Source organism: Balaenoptera physalus, assembly GCF_965194825.1.
Source record: "Balaenoptera physalus genome assembly, chromosome: 13".
Classification (NCBI taxonomy): Eukaryota; Metazoa; Chordata; class Mammalia; order Artiodactyla; family Balaenopteridae; genus Balaenoptera; species Balaenoptera physalus.
The window spans coordinates 58,611,546-58,635,272 of NC_138892.1; the positions used below are offsets into that span (position 1 = coordinate 58,611,546).

Below are 23,727 nucleotides of genomic sequence, written 5' to 3' on the forward strand. Positions count from 1 at the left end.
CTCAGCACAGGGATTTTGCTCAGGGTTACAGAAGTCGGGCTACATTAGCTCTTCCCTGGCCCCCATGTGGAATCAACCGCATTGCCATCCAGGTGCTTAATAAGCATATGCTTGGTGTCCTGTTGACTTCTGGGGAGGAACCAGAAGCCCCAAGGGATTTAGAGTCTTCCTTCTGTGCCCCTTACCGATTTCCCCAAACTAGGAGCCTTGAAACGCAGAGCCCAGCGTGGTTCTTGGCACATAGTAGGCACTCAGATATTGACTGGACTGATATATGACCCCAAGGGGCAAAACAGGATGACCTAATAACTCACTCCAGGCCCTTCTCCCAGACTTCCCCTCTGAGAAATGCCCAGGAGCTTCTCGGGAGGCACTTGCCAGCCTGGACATCCCAAGCGCTTGGAGGGGGGGGGCAGCCCCAGCCCCTGCTTCCTGTCATCAGTGTAATGCATTCATATCTACAATATGGCAAATTTCATATCCTCCCACCCTCTTTCCTGCATTATTGATGGGCTGTGCACTTTTAAAAAATCAATTAGATCAGGGCGTGGAGCTGGAGTTAAAAGAAGCCTTTAAAAGTCTGCTCTTGTTTTTGCTGTTTTGAATAGGAACAGATACAGCTTTCTCTCTGGTTTGAATAAGTCAAGCCCAGGGCTAGGTTGGCTGTGATTGGCCAGGACTAGGAAAATGCGGTTAGGATGCAAACGCAAGCAAATATAACCCAGTGTATGCGCAGCCATTACTAAGGTAAGGCAGCAGGACCTGGAACCTCCAGCATTGGGTGGTTCCTCAACAGTGCTTACCCGCCAGAAAACTGGGAAGACCGCTGAGAGAGAAGGCAAGGTAAGTTCTATTTGGTTTATGGATGCACGTCAATAGAGCAATTTTACTTGAACTAGAAAGAAACAAAAGAGAGAGGAGATTAAAATTTCCTTGGCTTTGTGTTCTCGGATGAGGCTTTTAAAGGGTTGAACCAGGAGCTTGTGACCAGTTTTGCAAACTTCCTGCTGAGAAGTCGAGGTGCTTTTTAGAGACCACAAAACATAGGGCACACTTTCAAAAGCTTGGAAAGATTCACCCATCTCAAAGAGATGGTATGGGGCAAGGCAGAAATTTAAACCAGCTTCCTCTGGGGTCCGTTCCTAGGAGTATTGGTAAGAATTAAGGGCCACCAGCTTTTAAACTGGGATTTCAAAACTGCACCCCGCCCAGCGGTTTGTGCAGTGGTCTCAAAGGGTGCTGAGTTGATAAATCAGGACTTGAGGAGGAGGGAGGGAGAGACTGAGCTTTGGGGGACTTTGCTCAGTCCCCCAGTCACATTTTCTGGGTGTTCCAGTATGGCAAAGTCCCTGCTTTGAGCATGTCCTCTCCTGCATTTCAGGGACCCTGGCCCAGTGAGCATTTTGATTGCTAAGTCCCTGCTGGAAAATGGGACTGTTTTTGGCCTCTGGACTCACAGTTCTAATTAGTGCCAGCTGGTTTGACTTTTACCAGGTTTACTCTTAACCTCTCTCCAAGGAATGAATTCCTTGTCCCCTTCCCCTAATTGGGTCACAGCATTTGCCTTTAATGACTGAAATCTAGGGTCTGAAGAAAACCTGAACAAATATTTCCTGGCAATTCTAAGCAGCACAGGGTGGGGCAGTGCCAATTATCAAATTAAATCCTTAAACACTGGCAGCTCTGCATCACTGCTCTGCGTTAGTCCTGCTGTAGCAGTAGACAAAGAGAGTTTTTTGTTTGTCTTTTGTTTTGTTTTTTTGCCAATGTCCATACTAGATAATGGCACATACTCTCCAAACCTGGGTTCATCCGCCAAGGCTTACGAAAAGAATGGCCAGACATGCTCCTCTTAACAAGCACAATATGCCTCCAAATAGCAAAACCCCAGATAGTCCTTTCTGGGTGGGGTTGTTTTTTCTTTTGTTTCTTTTTCTTTATCCTATGTAACTTCATCAGGCCCTTCCTTTTTCCTTTGCCTCTTGGGAGCGTTCATCAGTGATGTGTATCAATCAGATTGCAAGCCCCTTGAGAGCAAGAACCAGGCAAGAATTTTCATTATTTAAAGCCTGTGTGGCCATGGACGTGTAGGTGCTTGATAACCCTAGACACACTTCGAACAGAGATGGTACGCAGTCCACACTTCTCTTTACCTCTGCCTCCCTCTCCCCACCCTGTCTGTGGGCGGCCACAGAACCACTGTCTGGGTCTGTGTGGGAGGGGGCGGGGGGTGGGGGGAGGGTCTTCCCACAGGCCACGCCTACCTGCCCCTGCTGGCACCCTGAACTCTTTGTCCCAGGCCCAGCCCTGCCATTTTACTTTCCCTTTTCTTCTGTGAGACACAGGGAATATATTAGTCATGTGACAGAAGCAGAATGGGTTGTCTGAGTTTTAGGATAGTTTACTTAAAAAAGTCTGGGAAGTAAAAAATCAAATTGTTGACTGTGGAGAGGACCTGGCAAGCAGGGAGTCTGGGAGAGTTAGAGGGATTGGGAATGAAAGAAGGAAACCCAGTTTGGAAATACTTATTCCGACATGGGCTTTTCAATCCCATATGCCACTGAATTTAGGTAAGTTAGGAAGGGCTGCAGTACATCACAGAAACTAGAAAAGAGCACAGATTTTAAGATCAGGTATGGATTTCATTCTAGTGATATTGAGTAAATTATTTAACCTCCCTGAACCTCAATTTTCCCACAATGTAAGACAAAGAAAATATACTCAGCTTATGAGAATTAAATGAGAGAACATAAAGTCAACCAACACAGGGCTTAGCATATTTGTCACCCCTTCAGTAAATAATCATGGCTGTGTTATCAGAGCTCTTAACGAGGAAAGTGGCAAGTGGGAAGCAGAATTTCCGGTGGGGATCCCTGGGCCGGCCAGTCTTACGAGATGAACTTGGACAAGTCATTTTCCGCATCACTGTGAGATAGTGCAGGGATGCACCACAAGGACATGGCAGGATGGCTGACAAGAGATTGGGAAGTGACTTAGGAGGAAAGCTGGCTGGATGACTGCTGTGAGATGTGTCATCTCCGTGCTTGCTCTGTGATGTTTCAGTCCCAGGAAGACAAGTGCCATGTCTCTGAGCAGTGCCTTTCAGGCTGTGGGCAACGACCCTGGGATCATCACCTGGAGAATAGAGGTGAGCTGGGCTGGATGGGGGCAGAAGACTCTGGTCTGCTGAAGGCCCTCCACACGCCTTGGTCTCCTGTCTGTGGTTCAACAACAGTGAGAGGCAGCTCCAAAGGGCACGTTTTCCGATCCTTGACCCCTCCTGGGTGCTCAGAGCAGGCGGGTGACAGGTGGAGAAAATGTTCTTGGCCTTGGAGAGCAGGGCTCCAAGCAAAAATAGGCTTGCCTTTTATCCAGCCATCTGCATTTCTAGTAAATGCCCTGGAGAGATGGGTGGGGCCCAAGCCCCGAGACACCTGGCCGCTTCTGTCAGGACAATGGAACCTGTCTGCTTCTGTCAGGACAATGGAACCTGTCTTCCACGGGGCACTCTGGCTCCTGCAGGGTGGTAGGAAGATTTGGCGGGTACAGCACAGATCGGTGCCCTGCTCATCCCTTCTCCCACTCGGGCTTGAGCCCCTCTGGCTGACCTCAAGCTCTAGCGGTCTATAGTTGGGAACCGCCCTGGCCTGGCAGCCTCACCCCACCTCCCTGCTCTGAGCCCAGTGAGTGGCTCTGCTGCAGAAAACGCAGAGGTGATGTGCCCCACCTCACCATCCTCCACCACGAGGGGAGTCACAGCCCCCCAGCAAGCAGCTCAGAGCTTGTGAGAGCCCAGGTCACTACCACTGTTTTAAGGCTCCCGGTTTATTTAAAAACTAATAAGTACTAAAAGAGTTAAGCAAATTGTGGGATATTTAACATTTTTACATTTAACACACATATTTTACACAGAATACACTCAAACATGACTGCAGGTTTACCTACTTGGAGATAGTGATGAAAGTCCACATCTGAGGCCATTGCAATGGCTCTCCTGGGACGAGCCAGACATGCAGGTGACAGGTGCATCAGGGCTCCAACCCAGACTCCAAATACAGAGCCCTCGGCAGGAAGCCTGCACACGGCCGGCACTCCCCCTCAGAGCCTCACAGAATCCTGGCTCCCCCCGTTCTCTCAGAACTTGGCCAGCTCTGGGTGGTCAGAGTCAGCGCTGGAGGCACTCTGGTGCAGCGGCTCAGAGATGGGCTTTTACTTGAGGGCTTACAACCAACTCTACAAAGGACTGAGGCGGCTCACAGGCTGTAGCAAGATGAGGCCAAGCAGGCGGTGCGAGGAGGATGGGGTGAGGACAGGCACCCGGATCCAGAGCCAGGGCCGGGCAGGTGGAGTTCAGCAGAAGCCAGAGGGGTGGCCGCGCTAATCCTGTGGCTGACCGCCACGCCCCGTGGGGACATCTCCCTTCTCTCCCCTGCTGCCTGTGTCAGTGATGGCGTGCAGGGGGAGGCCTGGGGGGGTCGGGGGAGGAGGGAGAGAATGCAGCCTATACACACCCCTTGTCCTTCCAGAAAATGGAGCTGGCGCTGGTGCCCCTGAATGCCCACGGCACCTTCTATGAGGGGGACTGCTACCTCATCCTCTCGGTGAGCACCATACCCCCCATTCCCATGAGCTGCTCCCCTGAGAGCCAGCTCTGGGGCCCCACTGGGAGATCTGCCCATGAGGTTAACCTGGTATCCATCTTGATTCTTCCTTGCTGTTATATAGAACAGGCCTCCACTTTGACTATCAAAGGGTTTCTTAGGCCAGGGTTTTAAATTTTGCATCAGAGGGTATGGGTGTGGCCCTCAGTCTGAACCTCAGCGAGTAGCCTACAGCAGCACTTCTCCCTCCGGGACCCAGACCCCAAATGACAGTGCTGTGAAGGAAGGCCAGGTGGATACAAGGCCATCTCTGGCCTCGAAGTACTCATCTAGCGGAGGAAACAATCTCCCACGTGGACAGTACTGACGGAGCCATGCAGATGGACAGCAGCACTGTGCCAGATGTGCAAGCGCAGGGGTGCGAAGGAGCAGCAAGAAAAGCCTGCAGTCCAACCCGGAAAAGATCCCCATTGGTCTCTGTTTATTTTGAGAACAATAAGCTGTCAACATTCCCCAGATGTGGGGAGGGATTTGGGCTGCCAGGGCTTGAGCCACAGAGGAGGTCTGCACCCGGGCCACTGCAGGGAGGGAGGGAGGGGCCCCAAGCCTGCCAAGGGCAGGACACAAGTCACCGCAGGCCACGTTCTTCCCACGCCAGAAGGGCCAGCAGTGAAGGGGAGGCGAGCTGGCGCCTGACCTCGTCTCTCTGACTACATCCCAGACCCGGAGAGAGGGCAGCATCCTCTCCCAGGACATCCACTTCTGGATTGGGAAGGACTCCTCGCAGGATGAGAAGAGCTGCGTAGCCATCTACACTACGCAGCTGGACGACTACCTGGGGGGCAGCCCCGTGCAGCACCGGGAGGTCCAGTGCCACGAGTCCGACACCTTCCGCGGCTACTTCAAGCAGGGCATCATGTGAGTAGCTATGCACAGAGCAAGGACGTAACCGCAGTTTACCAAAGAGGAAACCAAAAGGGCCAAAACGTATATGAAGAAAGTCATCAGAGAAATGCAAATCCAAACAAAGCCATCATTTACACCTACTAGAGCAGCGTAAATTAGAGAGCTGAGAGGCGCCAAGTGTCGTCGAAGCTCTGGGGAGACAGGTGCCCTGCTGGTGCAAGTGAGGACTGGCCCAGCATTCCGGAGAGTAGTCTGCTGCCACTGGGGCAGATCTCACCCCCCGGGGTGTGACCCAAAGGAGCGCTCACGTTCCCAGGTCCACAAGGGCACATGAACCAGAACGTTCACATTAGTGGTGGTGGGAAGCTGCAGGCAATATGGACAGGAAAAACACTCCGCGACACGGCGGAGCACCATGCCACAGCTGGAAGCAACAGATTAGAGGCACATCGGACATGTGGACAGACCTTAAAAACACGGGGCTTAGGGAGCACAGGTAGAAACAGGCTTGAAATATAGAACAGAATGCCAGTGTCTGTTTTTAAAAAAATACATAAACTCAAAACAACAGGCCACATTTTACCAGAAAGAAAATAAAAAGACAGATGTTAAACTGTTAGAATGGATGCCTATGGAGGGGAGAGAAAGGGGGGTAGGGTATGCAGATAAAAGGGAACACACAAATACTTACTACAAGAGAGGGGTCTCATAAAGGCCAATGGTGAAAACCTTCCACGAACCGAGGAGCTTGATTACCTCAAAACTTTGCACTTGAGATTGAAAAGAAAAAGGAATTCCAGTGGGCTTGAGAGTTCTGAGGCTGGTCCAAGGCCAGCTTCTTGCAGGTCAGCAGTCCCCACTGAGGACCTACTGGGCACAGAGCACCACAGTGAGTCACCAGGGAACCCTCTGCTCCCCGTGGCTTTCTGCGTGCCCTTCACGTGTGGGACGCCTGGGGGAGGCTGGGCTGGGGTGAGGGCCAGGGGCGGGAGAGCGGATTCCTGGAGTGAGTTGGTTTTAAGGCCACGGTGTCATTAATGTTTCTGTTCCCGCCTGACTTGTGCCCCTCTCCCCATCACACGCGACATTCACACAGTTTCTAGAACGAAACAAAACAAGTTCTTCTGTGCTCTGGGGACTTCATCAGTGATGCACCCTCTGTCTGGAGAACTAGTCCTCTGGTGGTTGGTTCCTACTCTTAATATCCCAGCTCAAATGTCAGTCCTTCGGAGAAGACTGCCCTGAACACGCTGTCCAAAAGCCCACCGCTGAGTGCACCTCTGTGGCAGTGGTGACCAGCATCTATGTTTACTCGGCTCATTTACTGTCGTCACCCGCGTGGGCAGAGGTTGCATCTGTGTGACCCACAACTGTCTCCCCAGTACCTAGCACATAGCAGGTGCTCAATAAATAACGAATGTTCCCTCAGCTACAAGAAGGGGGGTGTGGCCTCTGGGATGAAGCACGTGGAGACCAATACCTACGACGTGAAGCGGCTGCTGCACGTGAAGGGGAAGAGAAACATCAGGGCCACCGAGGTAAGTCCTGTCCCTTGTCTGTCCTGGGCCCAGGGCCTCACCACCTAGCACCTAAGAACTCCTCCTACATAATGTCTACCTCCCCTGCAGGTGGAAATGAGCTGGGACAGTTTTAACCGAGGTGATGTCTTCCTGCTGGACCTTGGGAAGGTCATCATCCAGTGGAATGGCCCAGAGAGCAGCAGCAGGGAGCGTCTGAAGGTGTGGCCTGTTCTGTTGCTCCCTCCTCTCCCCTGGGGCCTCAGGGGCTTGCACTCCCTCAGCTGCCCTTTCCTTCTTCTTCTTTTTTTTTTTTTTAAATAATTATTTTATTTATTTTTTTTTTTTTTAAATTTTTGGCTGTGTTGGGTCTTCGTATCTGTGCGAGGGCTTTCTCCAGTTGCGGCAAGCGGGGGCCACTCCTCATCGCGGTGCGCGGGCCTCTCACTATCGCGGCCTCTCTTGTTGCGGAGCACATGCTCCAGACGCGCGGGCTCAGTAGTTGTGGCTCACGGGCCCAGCCGCTCCGCGGCACGTGGGATCTTCCCAGACCAGGGCTCGAACCCGTGTTCCCTGCATTGGCAGGCAGACCCCCAACCACTGCGCCACCAGGGAAGCCCCCTTTCCTTCTTCTTTCCTCGCTGGCTCTTTCCTGCCCTTCAAGCCAGACCCCTGCCTTTGAGCAGCATCTGTTTCAGAGACAGGCCACGTGTGCGAGCCCGCGACTCAGCCTGGGCTCCTCAGCATCAGGGGAACTCCTGTGTCTGGGATCCAGGCTGCTCCTCCGGGAGCTGAGTGCTTCCTCGGGCTTCTTTACAGGCTATGCTTCTGGCAAAGGATATTCGGGACAGGGAGCGAGGGGGCCGTGCTAAAATAGGAGTGATCGAGGGAGACAAGGAGGCGGCCAGTCCAGAGCTGATGAAGGTCCTTCAGGACACCCTCGGCCGGCACTCCATTATCAAGCCTGCGGTCCCCGATGAGATCATAGATCAGCAGCAGAAATCAAATATCACGCTGTATCAGTGAGTAGTTAAGCCTGGCTGCTGGTTGGAAGCTGGGGTAGGGGGAAGGTGTCCCCCCGGAAAACCAGCACTTCTGCCTGGCTCCTCGTTTGGGGTGCAGGTGACTGGCTTTCTTTCAGTCTTTTTCAAATGCAGCTTCTATAAGGAGCTCAGTGTTCCCTGAGCAGCTACCATCTGCTCTTGTTAGCAACTCTTCCTGGTCTCTGGGGGAGACCATTCCTTTGCTCAGATCTATACGTGCCTAGGGATGTGGACAGGATAACGTTCGGGAGAACAGAGTGCATCACATTCCTGTCTGCATTCAAGCCATGCCTGTCGCAAGAAGTCGAACTCTACCCAGAAACTCCATTCTAAGACAAAGCCATGAAATATCAGATTGACTACACGATGCTTTGTAGCAGAGAAGGTACAGGCTAACCTCTCCCCTTCTCTAGTGTCTCAGACTCAGCTGGGCAGCTGGCGGTCACAGAGGTAGCAACGAGGCCTCTGGTCCAGGGCTTACTGAACCATGATGTAAGTAGAGCTTGGGTGGGCTTGGCTTGGGGTAGCCAGACCTGGCTTCAGAGGCAGACCCTAGGGAAAGGCCTTCCTCATGGTCTTGGGCAGGAGTAACCACTTTTATCCCTGACCATCTGCTTCAGGACTGCTACATCCTGGACCAAAGTGGAACCAAGATCTATGTGTGGAAAGGAAGAGGAGCCACAAAGGTTGAGAAACAGATGGCCATGTCTAAAGCTCTGGTAGGAGCTATGGATGTGCAACAGTGTCCAGAAAATTCTGTCCATAACACATCAGATGTGCTCAGAGAGCCATATTAGGCACCAGAGCATAGAACATCGCAGTTACATACATGACTTCAAAGTCAGACAGACAAACTGGGATTCAAATCCAGGTTTAATGCCATCTCCTGGGGTTGTTGTGAGGATTAAGTAACATTTATAAAGCACTCAGAACAATACCTGGCACACACAGCTGCTCAGTAAAAGGTGGCTGTTATTATTGAAGGCGATATCACATATCAAGGTCAATGGCCCTGTCCTCAAGGAGCTTATGACATTGTGCAGACCATGCAAATGAACCAGGCAGGATGCACTTACAAAGCAAAAAAGGGGCAATGAAGGTGATACAAAGTCAGTAGAGTACAGGAGTGCTGAAGGAACACAGAATAGAGGATCTTACAAAAAAAAAAAAAATCAGTAATAATCAGGACAGGCCAATGAAGAGATGCCAAAATGTTCCGCTCAGTCCTTTCCTTGAGGGCTGGTAACTTGGTCCCTAGACAGAAGTGAGTTAGAATTTGACTCTGACTCCCAGAAGGGAACAATCCTACCAACTGGCTTCACGGGGTGAATCACCAGCCAAGTCAAGAGCCCAGTGCAGTCCCTGACTGACCTGTCCTTCGGGGGTGGGGGGGGCTCCTGCAGAACTTCATCAAGATGAAGGGCTACCCCAGCAGTACCAACGTGGAGACCGTCAGTGATGGTACCGAGTCAGCCATGTTCAAGCAGCTGTTCCAGAAGTGGTCAGTGAAGGAACAGACCGTGGGTCTGGGGAAAACGTTCAGCATTGGTAAAATCGGTAAGATTGCCCCCAGAACGTGTTCTCACTGCCGGGACTCTTTAGAAAGGCAGGCACAGGTGCTTTTTGCTCACTTGGCTTCTCCCAACCCCTTCCGTGCAGCTAACGTTTTCCAGGATAAATTTGATGTGACTCTGCTGCACACCAAACCAGAGGTGGCAGCCCAGGAAAGAATGGTCGACGACGGCAACGGCAACGTTGAGGTAAGCCCAGTGACCCACATCCCAGGGCAGGCGGCAGCACTGGCCCTCCTGGCTGCTCTGCTGTACAGAAGGGGCACGTGATTCCGTGTCCGCTTTGCTTTCCTTTCCACCTCTGGCACCTCAGTACTATTCAAAGGGGTGTCTGAGTCTGCAGGGTTTTCCCACAATTCTTCACGGAAGTGAAAGGTAGATACTCCAGTGTGCTATCAATAACTCACCTGGCAGACATATTCAAATCATCTCTGAGCCATGATGGGGATGCATCTGACCAGGGACGATCCAGTTCTTGGGATTCAAATCATGCAAATGTGATAAGCCCTCACCACTGGAAAGAAGCACCAGAGGGGGAAGGTGTACTCTGAATGGACGTTAGTGCCTCACCCACCTGGATTCTCTGCTAAGCATGGCCCAGTTCCCTCCAGGTAGCTGTTTCTTCACAGGACTCCCATCTCTGGGGAACTGTGTCTCCTTCTATGCCTAGGTCTGGAGAATTGAAAACCTGGAGCTGGTCCCCGTGGAGCATCAGTGGTATGGCTTCTTTTATGGGGGAGACTGCTATCTGGTTCTCTATACATACGAGATGCACGGGAAGCCGCACTACATCTTGTACATCTGGCAGGTAGGCCTGGGGCAGGCTCTCAGCTTTGGATCCTGGCGCCTCCTCTGGCCACTGAGCTAGGGCCGGGGGTAGCAGGGACCCATAGCACCCGCTCACCACTGCAGGGCCGCCACGCCTCACAGGATGAGCTGGCAGCCTCGGCATACCAGGCGGTGGAGGTGGACCGGCAGTTTGATGGGGCCCCTGTGCAGGTTCGGGTTACCATGGGGAAGGAGCCACGCCACTTCATGGCCATCTTCAAAGGAAAGCTGGTTATCTTCGAGGTGAGAGCCCTCAGATAAAATTACACCATAAGCAGGATGCTCAGAACCAGCAGGTCAGCAGGAGACTACAGTAGAGGAGAGGAGGGGTAGAGAGCAGGGCTTGGGGAAGACATAGACAAGGGGGTGAATCTCTCTAAGACACTGAAGTGAATCCCGACTGCCTAGGGCTTCAGGTCCAAACCACTTCCTAATTCATGTTCAAGGTCTTTTATAATCTGACCCATATTACCTGTGCAGGCGCATCACCCTCAGCTCCCTAGCCTACACACTCCACTCCCGTCAGGTGGGTGTCCTCATTAGACCTCACATGTGCCATATCATTACCTGTCCACCTCCCCCAGAGAATGTGCCCCTTCAGATTCAAGTTCCATTTCTTCCATGAAGCCCTGGCTGAAGCACTACCAGGAATGTATAATGTCACATGTTTGATATACACAAGACTGTGGTCAAGTCCTAGTCTTGTCATTTATTAGCCAAGTTTCTAAGCCTGTTTCCCCATCTGCACTGTGGGATAATAATACCTACTTCACAAAGTTATTATGAGGATCTATAAAATGATGTAGATAAGGCACCAGCAAAGAGCCTGGCATATAACCAAGGTCTCAGAATGAAAGCTAATACTATTGGTACCATAACTCCAGCTCACCTCAGCCTCTCTCCGTTAGCCTAGACGCTCCTTGAGGGCAAAGACGGTGTCAAACAAACACATCCATGTTCTCCACAATGCTAGCCCAGTGCCCGGCGCACATGGTGCGCCTTAGTTCCGGACTCTGCTTTTCTCTCTGTCTAGGGTGGGACTTCCAGGAAGGGAAATGCCGAGCCCGATCCTCCGGTAAGGCTCTTCCAGATTCAAGGAAATGACAAATCTAACACCAAAGCGGTGGAGGTTCCAGCCTTCACCTCCTCCCTAAACTCCAATGATGTCTTTCTGCTGCGGACCCAGACAGAGCACTACCTGTGGTATGGCAAGGTAGGATGGCTGGCCCAGTGGTCGTACCAGCCCCTCAGAGCCCAGCCCTGCACCAACCCTCCTGTCAGCAAGGGCAAAGGAACTAAAGAGTAGGCTGGAGCAATCCTCAAAAAAAGGAACCTTTTCCTAAAGGATCTTCAAAGGGACTGACAATGTTCCCCACAATTAGGCCTCCAATTAGAAACTCACTAACACACTGCTTATATCCAGGAGACCCTCCATAAACCTCTAAACACATGGAGGCTGGATGCAGGCTGGATAAGTCAATCTTTCCACACCAGTTGGTGAACTGTAACAGGACAGCCATGAACACTGAACAAAAACACTAAAAATGTGATTTTTGTCAATTTAGATTGCATCTGCATTAAAAAGCACTAAAATTGTTTTGCAAAAGAGAATTGAACAGGAAAAGATGCTCAACATCGTTAGTCATTAGGGAAATGCAAATGAAAACCCCAATGAGATACCACTACACACCTATTAGAATGACTGAAAAAAATAAAGATAATATCAAGTGCTGGTGAGGATGCAGAGCAATAGGAATTCTCACACACTGCTGGTGGGAAAGCAAATACGGCCTTCGGAGAACAATTTGACAGTTTCTTATAAAACATACACTTACCATACGACCCAGCAACCCCATTCCTGGGTGTGTACGCATGCGAAATAAAAAACTATCTTCACACAAAAACCTGTACACAAATGTTTATAGCACCTTTATTTGTAATCACCAAAAACTGGAAGCAAACCAGCTGGAGGATGGATAAACAAACAGCGCTGCATCCACACAATGGGATACTACTCAGCTATGGAAAGGAAAAAGCTGTTGATACCCGCACTGCAAGGATGAATCTCAAATGCATTATGCTAAGTGCACAGTGCACTAGCACAAAGGCTACATAGTGTATGATTCCATTTATGACGTGCTGGAAAAGGCAAAACTATCATGATGGAGAACAGATCAGTGGTTGCCAGAGGTTAAGGATTCAGGGAGGGTTTGACTACAAAGGGGTAGGTAGCCCGAGGGAATTTTTGGCAGTGGTGACCCGACTGCTCTGTTTTTGTTGTGGTGGTGGCAGCATGATTCTATGCATTCGTCAGGAGTCATAGAACTCTACGGCAAAAAGAGTGAATTTTCCTGTATATAATTTTAAAAATAAACTTAAATTTCCTCTTAAAAAAGTCAAAAGTAGGTGCTAAAATTCCAACTGAAAGCAAAACAAAGGTGACTTGTCAATATCCACTGTGGGTTTCAGAGTTTAGTCTTGTCCTTTGCCACCCCTGTTTTCCTCCGTGCCCCCCGCCCCTTGCCCCCTGCCCCTCCCAGCACCAGAACAAACCTATCTATCTCCCCGTGCTGAGGTACTGTGGCTTGGTAGATGATCCTGGCTGCACTGAGCTATTAGTCTCAGACACTTTTTTCCCACATCAACGTGCCTGTGTGCAACTAACATCTGTGTTCTCCCCACCCCACTCTCAGGGGTCTAGTGGGGATGAGCGGGCAATGGCTAAGGAGCTGGCCGGACTTCTCTGTGATGGCACCGAGAACACAGTGGCTGAGGGCCAGGAGCCAGCTGAGTTCTGGGACCTGCTGGGAGGAAAAACTCCCTATGCCAATGACAAAAGGTAAAGGACCACAGCATCCCCTCCTCTTGGCTCCCCCTGCCTACCAGACTTGTGAACTGCACATGATTTCTAAGCAGCTCAGTTCCTCTACTAACTGGACTGTACTGCAGACTACAGCAGGAAATCCTAGATGTCCAGTCCCGTCTCTTTGAATGTGCCAATAAGACTGGCCGGTTCATTGTCACTGAGATCACAGACTTCACCCAGGATGACCTGAACCCAGATGATGTGATGCTCCTGGATACCTGGGACCAGGTAAGACAGCCAGAGAGCTTGGAACAAATGACAAAGATCCTCAAGCTTTAGGCTATGTTTTGTGTAGTACCTCTCCCCAACCCCCCAGATAAAGCCAGGGTAGCCCTGGACCATCCCCAAGTCAATCAAACATTTGTCAGTGGTGACCAAAGGAAGAACCTGCTTTTTGCCAGGGCTGGAGAGAATAGAATGTTGTTTAAAACTCACCATCCTGGGAATTTTCCCACTTTGCTTTAGGAAAATCACGCCATCCTATCATCGTGCACTCCATTCTCTCAGGACCAAGCGCAGCAGGCTCCACACCCAGGGATATGGGCCTTTTAGGGAACAAAGGGATACGAAAGCGTACCTTCAAGGCAGCCCCTCCGCCACACCCCATTTTCTTCAATTCGGCTCAGCAAACATACTCAACACCTTGTCCGTTCTAATCACTGTGCTGGGTGTGGTGTCACCAAGGCCAAGGGCCTCATCCTACTCTCAGAGTTTGCAGGCTGAGGGGGGGTGGAGGAGACCGGACATAGAAACATCATTTTAGTATGATGGAGGTATGTATGAGGTGCCATGGGAGCACAAATAAGGGGCACTCAACACAGTTTAGGGGTTCAGTGAAGACTTTCTGGAGGAGATGGCTCTCAGACTCAAAGGATAAACAGGCATTAATCAGGTAAAGAGGGCATTCAGGCAAAGGAAAACCAAGGCATGAATAGTCTAGTATACAGGGAACTACAAATAGTATCATCAGAGCATAAGACAGAGTTAAAAAGCACCCTAGAGGTGGAGCTAAAGAAGTAGGGGTGGGCCTTACCTACCATGTCAAGAAGTTTGAAATTCAATGGGGAAAGCTACTGAAATTTAAGCAGGCGAGTGACATGGTCAGACTGTGCTTTAGATAGATCACTCTGGCGAGTGTAGGAGAGGATGGATGGCTTGTGAGGAAAAAGAAGACTGTATGTTGGGAGACCAATCAGCAGACTACCGTCCTAGTCCAGTAAGAGCAGCTGCTGGCCCACACAGGAGCTCTGGAGTAGAGACAGAGGGATGGTGACAGATTGGACAAAAGCATAGGAGGTAAATTAGCTAAGTCCTGGTGTTATGGAAGGCATTTAGGATGACTCCCAGGTTATTGCCTTGGGTGACTGAATGGACACCACTCACCAAGAATGAAGACACAGATACAAGTTTAGAAAAGAGCTACATTTTGGGGGTGTTATATTTGACGTGCTTGGAGTCAGCCAAGAGGAGGTGTTTTGCAGGAAGCTGGATTCAGGAAGCTAAAGTTCAGAGAGAGTTCAGGACTGGAGATGTAGATTTGGGAGATACATAAATCAAAATGAATCTGAGAAAAGCTTTACTCTGATGAGGCTGTGAACTGCTGACAGGGAAAGACAGGGCAGCATGTATGATCTAGTATTGATACTTAGCCCTTGGTATGAGCGCAATAACAAATACTCAATCTCTACCACAACAGGTGTTCTTGTGGATTGGGGCTGAGGCCAACGCCACAGAGAAGGAGAGCGCTCTTGCTACCGCCCAAGAGTACTTGCGCACTCACCCCAGTGGCCGAGACACCGGCACACCAATCCTGATCATTAAACAGGGGTTCGAGCCTCCCATATTCACAGGCTGGTTCTTGGCCTGGGACCCTCACATTTGGAGCGTAAGAACAGAGAGAACCGGGAAGATGTTCTTACTGCCAGGGCGCTCGGCACTAAGAGCTCAGTGGGATGGCGGGGTACTCAAGGGCTGAGTAAACCCAGGACCGCATCTCCCCCACTCCCTCTCCTCTCCCCGCTTTTTACTTTCCTTCTCTTTCGCGCCCACCAGGGCACTAAGTCCAGTTAGAGAATTCACAGCTTGCCTCAGGAACAAGCAGTGTGTGAAAAAGTAATAAAGTTTATAAAGTATATCCACACACATTACTTTTTGAGCTCTACATCCTGATAGCTAGGGAACATTGTTTCCTGTGTTAACAGATGAGGAATCTCAGAGAAGTTATTTGTCTGAAGTCACAACCAGTAGGAAGAAGCCAGGTTTACTGACTCCTAGTCAACTGCTCTTAGTATGAAGCATTGAGGGGCCACCAGCAAAGAATGCAGACCATGTTTAAGTACCTTCCAACCCTGCATAGACCCAGAAGGGGGGATTTTCATTTTTGCTTATCCCTGAAATGTCTTCTGTCTCCTGGCTTTTTTGCTTCTCTTGAGGGTACAGACCAGGCCTGACATGTCCCTCCCCTATAAGCGGCATCTCATGCTGTATTTTCTATCTCTTCTTTTCAGGCAGGGAAATCATATGAACAGTTAAAAGAAGAGCTGGGAGACGCTGCTGCTATCACGAGAATCACTGCTGTGAGTTTCTTGGAGGAGCTGTTCACAGGCAACCAGAGCCAGACAGAAACAGCAAATGCTACAGATGCAACATGGCCAAAACCCTATCATGTCCTTCTTAGTATCACTCTGGTGGTCTATTTTGATATGAAGATTGTTTTAATCGGTAGAAATGCAGGTCTCAGAGCCAAGTTCCTTATTTTACTGCCTTCCAGAATTTAGAACAGACTTGCTGTTTAAAAAAACAACGAAAACAAAACCAAATTTTATTATTCAACTCTCTCCGTCATTCAGGACAAATTAAATTTACTGGTAGTATTTTTCAGAAATAATAAGCTTCTAACCCAAATGATAATGTTTATCAGTTTCCGACAGGGGCGTCCACAGAAACTCAGGCCATTACCCCTATTTTAATGGCCAAAAGAAGTGGAGCTTCTGGCCAGGAATCCAACAGCTCTTTAACATCAGGACAAGTACATGGCACCACTGTCCAAACCATCTGGCAGTTTTGTCCTTTGTGCTGTACAAACTCAGGATTTCAAAGCTAATGGCAATGTAGCATCCTTTAAAAACATTTAAAAGAAGTATGACTTCAATTTGAAGTCATTTGAAGGCTGGAAATGTAGAGCCCAAGTAAAAGTACCAATAGAAGGAATGTGATCACAGTATTTAAATGATGTTTAAGCAAAACATCTAGGCCAAACGGGCTATACAGGATTTACCTTAGACTTACTGAATCACCTTCCCAAGAAGGACCCTAAAATCTGAATATTTTAGATTCCCAGACGATTCTGACATGCAGCCAGTTTTGGGGACCATTGTTCTAAACGATGATTATAAAGTATGAAGTGGTAAAAACCAAAATTTAAATATTATAAACACAGAACTTCAACTGCACAGACCTGAAGAGTCTTTTATCCAGTGTCTACATTCTTATCTTCCCTAGGATATGAGGGACACAACCCTCTCCCTGAATTCTGAGCCAAAATATTACCCCGTAGAAGTTCTGTTGAAAAATCAGAGTCAGGAGTTGCCTGAGGATGTGAACCCTGCCAAAAAGGAGGTGAGTGGCTGCATCCGACGTAAGTGGAGCTCTCCATGAGTAAAGCACCATCTCAGTATACAGCCTAGGACAGATCTGGAGCGCTGTAAGCACTCAATAGACATCTGAATCACCCAGGAGCTCAAGCCGAAAACCCAGGGCTCCTTCTTGCTTCTTTTTTCTCACCTCCCACATCAATACATCAGCTAGCTTCCATCTACTGCTCTCCATCTCTCTGCTGCCAGTATGGCCCCCAACTGGTTTCCACCCCTGCCCTACAATCTGTTCCCCACATAACAACCAATGGGCTTCTACAACAGATGATACTTTTCTATTTAAAACACCTTGAATGGCTTTCCACTGCACTTAGAATCCAAAGTTCTTCTGATGGCCGCGAAGGCCCCAAACAATCCGGGCCCCTGCCCACCTCTGATTTCATCTCACAGACCACTACCCTCTTCACTTACCGCCCTTCAGCCAGTGGCTGTTTTTCTGTTCCTCGAACATGAGCCTTTATGCTTGCTATTGCTCCTGCCTGAAAACATTTTTCTCCCAGATCATCAGACAACCAGCTCCTCCTCACTATTTAGGTCTCAGCTGCAATGCCACCTCCCCAGGAAGGCCTCCCCTGACCACCCCGACACTGCCTCCCTCACCGCCTATAGTCCCTTTATACTGGGTCACCGTCTATCTGCCCCGCTCCAGTGATACCCTCAAGAGCAAGGACCTTGTCTGTTTTGTTCACGCCCACATTCTCAGCTTTTCAGCATCTAGAATGGTGCCCAGCAGATCACAGGCACACCTTAAGTTTCAGCTGACTGAATTAACAGTCATGTTGAATGAACTAATTTATTTCCCCCTTGAAGGGGAAGGGCCTCTGGATTTTCCACAGTGTCTTATCTAACCAACTCTTAAGTATCTGGGCTGCAACTTTTTTGAAAACAGAGACCATATCTTAATAATTTTACTTGGACAGAAAATATTCATTAATCATTAATAAATAAATGTTAGGAGAATTTTATGCTCTCACTAAGGTCCACCTGATCTTGCATTTGAAACTGTCTGGATAAAAAATGGCACATAAGGGCAGAAAGCAAGGAAAACCATCACTCGATTTAGTTCTCCATTCAGCCAAAGCCTGATGTTCAGAACTTGTACATAATATATAACCCATTTCTTGTCCTTCTGGCAAGACACTGGTGCCAGGTGGGGCTGTGAGCGAATCCAGCCAGGGCTTTCAGAGGCCAAGGTGGGACTCCACAAGCCAAAGAGCTCTCCAATGAATAATTTAAGTCTATTAAAAACTTTCTGAAGAATTCATTCTACTTCCCCTTTCAAGGAACTACCTGGGACTCTCTCTTGGCCCCATTTCCCCGATCCCGTTAGCACTGACGGGTACTAGGTCTTCCTTCTAACTAAGAACTTTGTCTTCTCTCTTAGAATTACCTCTCTGAACAGGACTTTGTTTCTGTGTTTGGCATCACAAGAGGGCAATTTGCTGCTCTGCCTGGCTGGAAACAGCTCCAGATGAAGAAAGAAAAGGGGCTTTTCTGAGGCAAGGCATCTGCCTACTGCAAGACCCCAGAAGAAAGCAGATAGTGCCAGTACCAGGAAGGAATTTCTCTACTAATTTCTGTCTAACATCCAGCTACTTAATGTTGATACAGTAGGCTCTGCAAATCACAGCATGTTCTCCATTTTTCTCATCCCTGCATTCCTTAGTTGTTATGTACCTAAAATGTTAGCTGCCCACTTTTTAATTTTTGTGGCCTCAGCAGAAAGCACTAAAACTGCAGGAATCTGGAGAAGTCAAAAGTAAGAGAACAAAAAAACTAAGTTTAGAGTGTTTAATACTGGGGCAAGGACCTAAGTTTGTTTTAAATCTTAAGATCGGTATTTCCTATTTAACCCACAAAACATTGAAGTTATTCACATATACACCCTGAAGTCAAAATCTAAATGCTCAGAACTGTATGTGCCAGAGATTTTTAAATTTTCAAATAAAGATACCTGTAAGAGCAAATGGGAGTTCTTTTCAGTATTTTGGGTCTGCCCATTATGGTAACTATTTTGTTCTACTGGGAGAAATGTCTCAGTCCTGGGCAAGTAAAGAGGCACTGTTGAGTGAGCTCTCTGGATAACTGGAATCCCTGTTGACCTAAGAATGCCAAAATCTGCCTTACAGCTGTCCAGGAAACCTCAGTCCCCACCCATCCACACCCCACTATCCAGAGGAGAAACAGGGCCATGTGTTATTAATTTCAGTAATGAGGCCAGAATCAGTGTGTATACCACTGCAGAGAGCCTTCAAAGCACGCTACAGACATCAACAAATGAACCACATTTTCCAGACAACTCCAAGTTTGAGTCAACAATTCCAAAAGAATCCATGTGGCACAAGTAATGTAACTGGGGAAGTTCCAGGATAGAAGCATAGTCCAAAGCGTCACAAAGCGAAACCAAACAAGAGAGTTCTATGTCGCAGGAGTAGGATGGAACAAGGTAGACATTTTAGGGACACCATAATAAATCCGCGTTGGAGGCAGCAGCAGCACAGTTGGTGACGCCTGTTCTCCCAGACACTGTCAGTCACTTCAATGAGACCCACCTGTTGTTCTCTAAAACCTGTCACAAGTCAGGCACAAAAAAGCTAGACCCAGCATTACGCAAACAAAGAAAAGATTCTATTCTCTTTCTTATATAACAATTTTATTTAATAGCTTAACCCATGAAGTATATAATTTCATTATAAACTCAAATGAAAAACAAATGCTGGGTTTGAAGAGGCTTAGGAGATAACTCCTTTTTGTAATAATGTCCAGAGTTAAGAATAAACATTTTCTCCTGGGCCAAAAGTCTCTGGAACCTATTCAGCCTCTGCTGCCTCTTCGCCTTCTCCACATTCAAACCGCACGAAGTCTACTACAGACACCCCCTGGGGCTGCACATACTGTCCCAGTGTGATGGAGGGATCCAGCAAGTACGGCTGGGACAGCATCTTGGTTTCTGCCTCTCCCCCAGGCTCATCGTCCAGGGAGCCAACAGAGAGAGGAGCCATGCCCACCACATGCTGCCCAAGGCGGCGGCCAAGGTCTTCAAGGTTTGCTTTCCGCTCAGACGTCTCGCAGATGACCAGGGCCCCATACTTCCCCAGCACCAGGTTGTGGAGCGAGGGACTGTGCATTGCCCCATGGACATAAGAGCCAACATAGAACCCAGCTGGCACCTTCACCCATGCAGCTCGTTTAAGAGTCATGTTTTCTCCCAGTTTCCCTGTGAGAGAGCAAAAACAAAAAACACACTTCCAGAATATGATGCCCATGGTAGTACTAAAATACGCACAGAAGCAGCCAAGTTTGGGAGACAGTCCTCCGCATTTACACCGTGGATGTGCCACAGAGGGAGAGATACCATTTTCAGTGTAAATAGGAAAAGAGGTGTGGGGGGAGAGGGTGGGAGAAATGGAGTGTACTTTACAGAACACCAACTAGGCGCCATGCTGGTATTTAGAAACACAGGCTCTGGTGTCACACAAACCCTGGGCGCAGGTCTCAGTTCTGCCTCTCACTGGCTACGACCTTAGGCAAGTAACTTAATGATATAACCCCATTTACTAATTCATCAAGCCTTCATTTTCTCTTCTGTAAAATGGAGATGATGCCACTTAAAATAACCAGAGAACAGGGTTATTGGGAGAAAAAAATGCGTAAAAGAACTTATTACAGTATCTGGCACATAGTGAGTGCTCCAATCTGGCTATCATCACTACCTTAAACTCAGGCTTAGAGAGCTTAAGGAACCTGCCTAAGGCTACAGAGCTAATGTATGGCAGAGCTGGAATTAAAACTCAGATCTAGGGACTTCCCTGGAGGTCCAGTGGTTAAGACTTCGCCTTCCAATGCAGGGGGTGCAGGTTCAATCCCTGGTCGGGGAGCTAAGATTCCACATGCTTCGTGGCCAAAAAACAAAAATGTCAAACAGAAGAAATATTGTAACAAATTCAATAAAGACTTTAGAAATGATCCACATAAAAAAAAAAAATCTTAAAAAAAACAAAAAAACCCCCCTCAGATCTGACTCCAAACCATTTGTGTTTTTTCCCACCAAATCACCATCCCTCCCAAAAACCACTATAACTGACACAGACAACTCCTGATCATCCACTGTATCAGGAAAAAGTCCAAAACTAAAAGCCCCAGAAAATCCAAAGCCCCATGTCATCTGGTGGTTTCAGCTTCCCCTCATCAAAAATTAAAAGATAATATTTTCAGAGTTATTTATAAGAACCAAAAACAGATTCTAGTTTCCTCCTTTCTCTCAGGATGCTATCCCCTCTAACAGAAGTCCAAAGAAGCCAAAAGGTAGGTAGGGGTAGGAGAATAAACAAAGGGGTCTGGGTAAATATTCCTGAATTAGCCATAGTTATAACTAAAAGTCATAAAAGGGAAGTATCCAGAAACCAAAAGGAATCTTAAAACAGCTCAAAGCATCTACCCAATAGTTAATTCCCAGAAACTGGCAAGGCTGAAACACCCAATTCTTCCAGAATTTCTTAATAAGTTCCATACACGGCTGTCTATCTGGTTTTTCAAACATGACTCACTGAAACATCATACATACTTCAAGATGACCTGATAAAAACAGAATTGATGTCCTGACTGGAAACATCAGATGAGCAGTAAATTCCCAGCAAGCTCCAACCCCAGCCGTACCTCCCTCCTTCCATCAAGGACATGTACGAAGAAGGCAAAATCCCTACTACTCCCACTGCCAATGATCCAGATACGGCTCCTATATCCAGTGGTTCTGAAAGAATGTACCTTCACAAATTCAGGATCAGATTTTTTTTTTGAAGAGAGGACAAATTCCTAAACATGATGCCCTGAAATACTCCTGGATCCCTTCATAAAGAAGATGAAATGACCTCTGACGGACTATTTCCTTCCTAGTGTATAGAGAGGTAGTCAACCGGAGGTCAAAAGGCCATCTCTGCCTAAAGACATGCTTTGTTTGGTCAGCACAGTGATGCCTACTAATTTTAATTAGTTGCAAACAGCTAAAAACTAAAATTTTTTTCATACAAATCTAAATTCTTTTAAAGGAATTTAAAAATTCTGATGACACTGGGATCCCATTTCCCTCAAAGTAATAACAGGTGGCTTGGTAATGGTTTTCTTCAGCAGAGTGTGAGCTTTTCAGGGTGTCCACTGCTCACTAATATCTAACACACAACCCACCTCTCACATTCAGATTATCAGACCCTTGAAGGAACTTGACCTTGTAATTGTTGATCTAGATTTGGAGGAATAACAAAGATACCAGGAGATCCAGTTATTAACCTCCAGTTTCCAGATCCTTACAAGTACTCACCAATTGCTAAGGCCAGCTGATCCTTGAGAGAGCCTTCTCTCTCACGCCCAGCTGGAAGTTCAGAGAGCTCAGAGGAATTCAAGAAGCCCTAAGTGCACAAAGAAAATGAACACGAGTCAGTCTGTATAATTAAAATTACCAAGAGACTAAGCAAAAATATAGTCTATTTCTCAGAAAATGATTTAAGACAACTAAGTATAAATAGATAATGTTTTCATTAAGCCAAGAACGTTAAAAATTGCTAAGCACTCCACCCCCAATTCCATCCCAATCTGTGGCCTAACTTCTTAGAATGTAGTTTCCTAGAAATCAGAAACAATATTTTCATACAATCATAAAATGTTGAAACTAAAAGGTTTGTAGATTGTTGGTAGGAATGAAAAATGGTGCAAATCCAATGGCAGGGAATTGGACAATAGCTAACAAAACTACATACACTTTTATCCTTTGACCCTGCAATCCTTTTTCTAGAAATTTACTCTAATACACTTCCAACAATACAAAAGTACATAGGCACAAAGTTATTCATTGAGCAATTATTTCTAATTATAAAATACTGGGAAGTCTAAATGTCCAAACAGGCCGAGTCTGGCTGAATAAACCACAGTACAGTCACAAAATGGAATACTATGCAGTTGGAAAAAAAGAGAGAAAAAAAAAGATGGTCTCCATGAGCTGCTATGGAATATTTCCAGGATATATTAAGTGAAAAAAGCAAATTAAAAGAATACATACATATTATACCAACATTTGTGTAATAAATATTTGTATAAATATGCTTATTTTTGCAAAAAGGATAACCAGAGATTAGTGGAGATGGTTATCTACAGGAGTGGACAGGAATGGGGTGGAAGGGAGAGGAGGGAAGACTTGTCTATGTGGTTGGGGGAGGAGGGAGGAGAGTTTTAACTTCCAGAACCTTGTTAATGTTTTACATATTCAAAAATAAAATTAAATTAACAAGGATTGGGGGTGAAAACAAACACTGACTAAACAGAAACAGAGATTGTAACTGTATTTCAAAGGAATAACACAATCTCAAAAGGGGGAAAAAAACTAATCCAAGTTACTTTTGATACAGTCCTTTGGCCACATAACTTCAAAGTAAGGACAAAAAGAACATCAAAGAAATCTTGAACTCCTTAGTAGGTTTGTTATTTGCAGTGGTCAGGGATAGTAACTCTGAAACAAAGTGTGTACCCTACAGAGAGTAAATAAGCAAACATACTGAAGTTGCTAGAAGCCAGTGTATTCACTATGAGAGAAGGAAGGTACAAATATAGAAAGGGGGAAGAAAAGAAAGAAGCCTGTGGTGCAGGATTAAAACTGAAACACACACACACACACACACACACACACACACACACACACACACACTCATTTCCTAGCTCTGTTGAAAGAGCAGAGCAGCAATGACATCTCAGTAGA

The 23,727-nt window shown here is 47.5% G+C and overlaps 2 protein-coding genes across 13 annotated transcripts in view; one reads left to right on the forward strand and one right to left on the reverse strand.

Annotated features, from left to right (window-relative positions):
• Positions 1-18,952, forward strand: AVIL (advillin). 9 transcript variants are annotated; one of them, XM_082422728.1, is made up of 20 exons: positions 1-2,128; positions 3,064-3,148; positions 4,527-4,601; positions 5,323-5,519; positions 6,937-7,045; positions 7,136-7,246; positions 7,844-8,046; positions 8,481-8,559; positions 8,688-8,786; positions 9,471-9,624; positions 9,727-9,827; positions 10,309-10,446; positions 10,551-10,709; positions 11,500-11,679; positions 13,160-13,305; positions 13,416-13,560; positions 15,029-15,217; positions 15,840-15,908; positions 16,834-16,950; positions 18,370-18,952. In XM_082422728.1, the coding sequence occupies exons 2-20, from the start codon at positions 3,083-3,085 to the stop codon at positions 18,481-18,483; spliced, it is 2,451 nt and encodes an 816-aa protein (XP_082278854.1). In that variant the 5' UTR covers positions 1-2,128; positions 3,064-3,082; the 3' UTR covers positions 18,484-18,952. The 9 variants fall into 9 exon arrangements, with proteins under 9 accessions (XP_082278854.1, XP_082278851.1, XP_082278856.1 ...); XM_082422730.1 differs by having other exon boundaries at positions 762-843; XM_082422725.1 differs by having other exon boundaries at positions 9,471-9,827.
• LOC309641990 (EEF1A lysine methyltransferase 3) overlaps positions 13,602-23,727 on the reverse strand; it is a gene marked incomplete at its 5' end in the record, with an annotated part of 22,151 nt that continues 12,025 nt past the window's right edge. For 2 of the 4 annotated variants that reach the window (XM_082422877.1, XM_082422873.1), the window contains 2 exons: positions 19,592-20,202; positions 22,300-22,387. In XM_082422877.1, the coding sequence (XP_082279003.1) occupies positions 19,796-20,202; positions 22,300-22,387 (495 nt within the window). In that variant the 3' untranslated portion in view covers positions 19,592-19,795. Of the gene's footprint in view, positions 13,878-13,901; positions 14,580-19,591; positions 20,203-22,299; positions 22,388-23,727 lie in introns of those variants that run through there. The other 2 variants (XM_082422875.1, XM_082422876.1) reach the window with 2 other exon arrangements.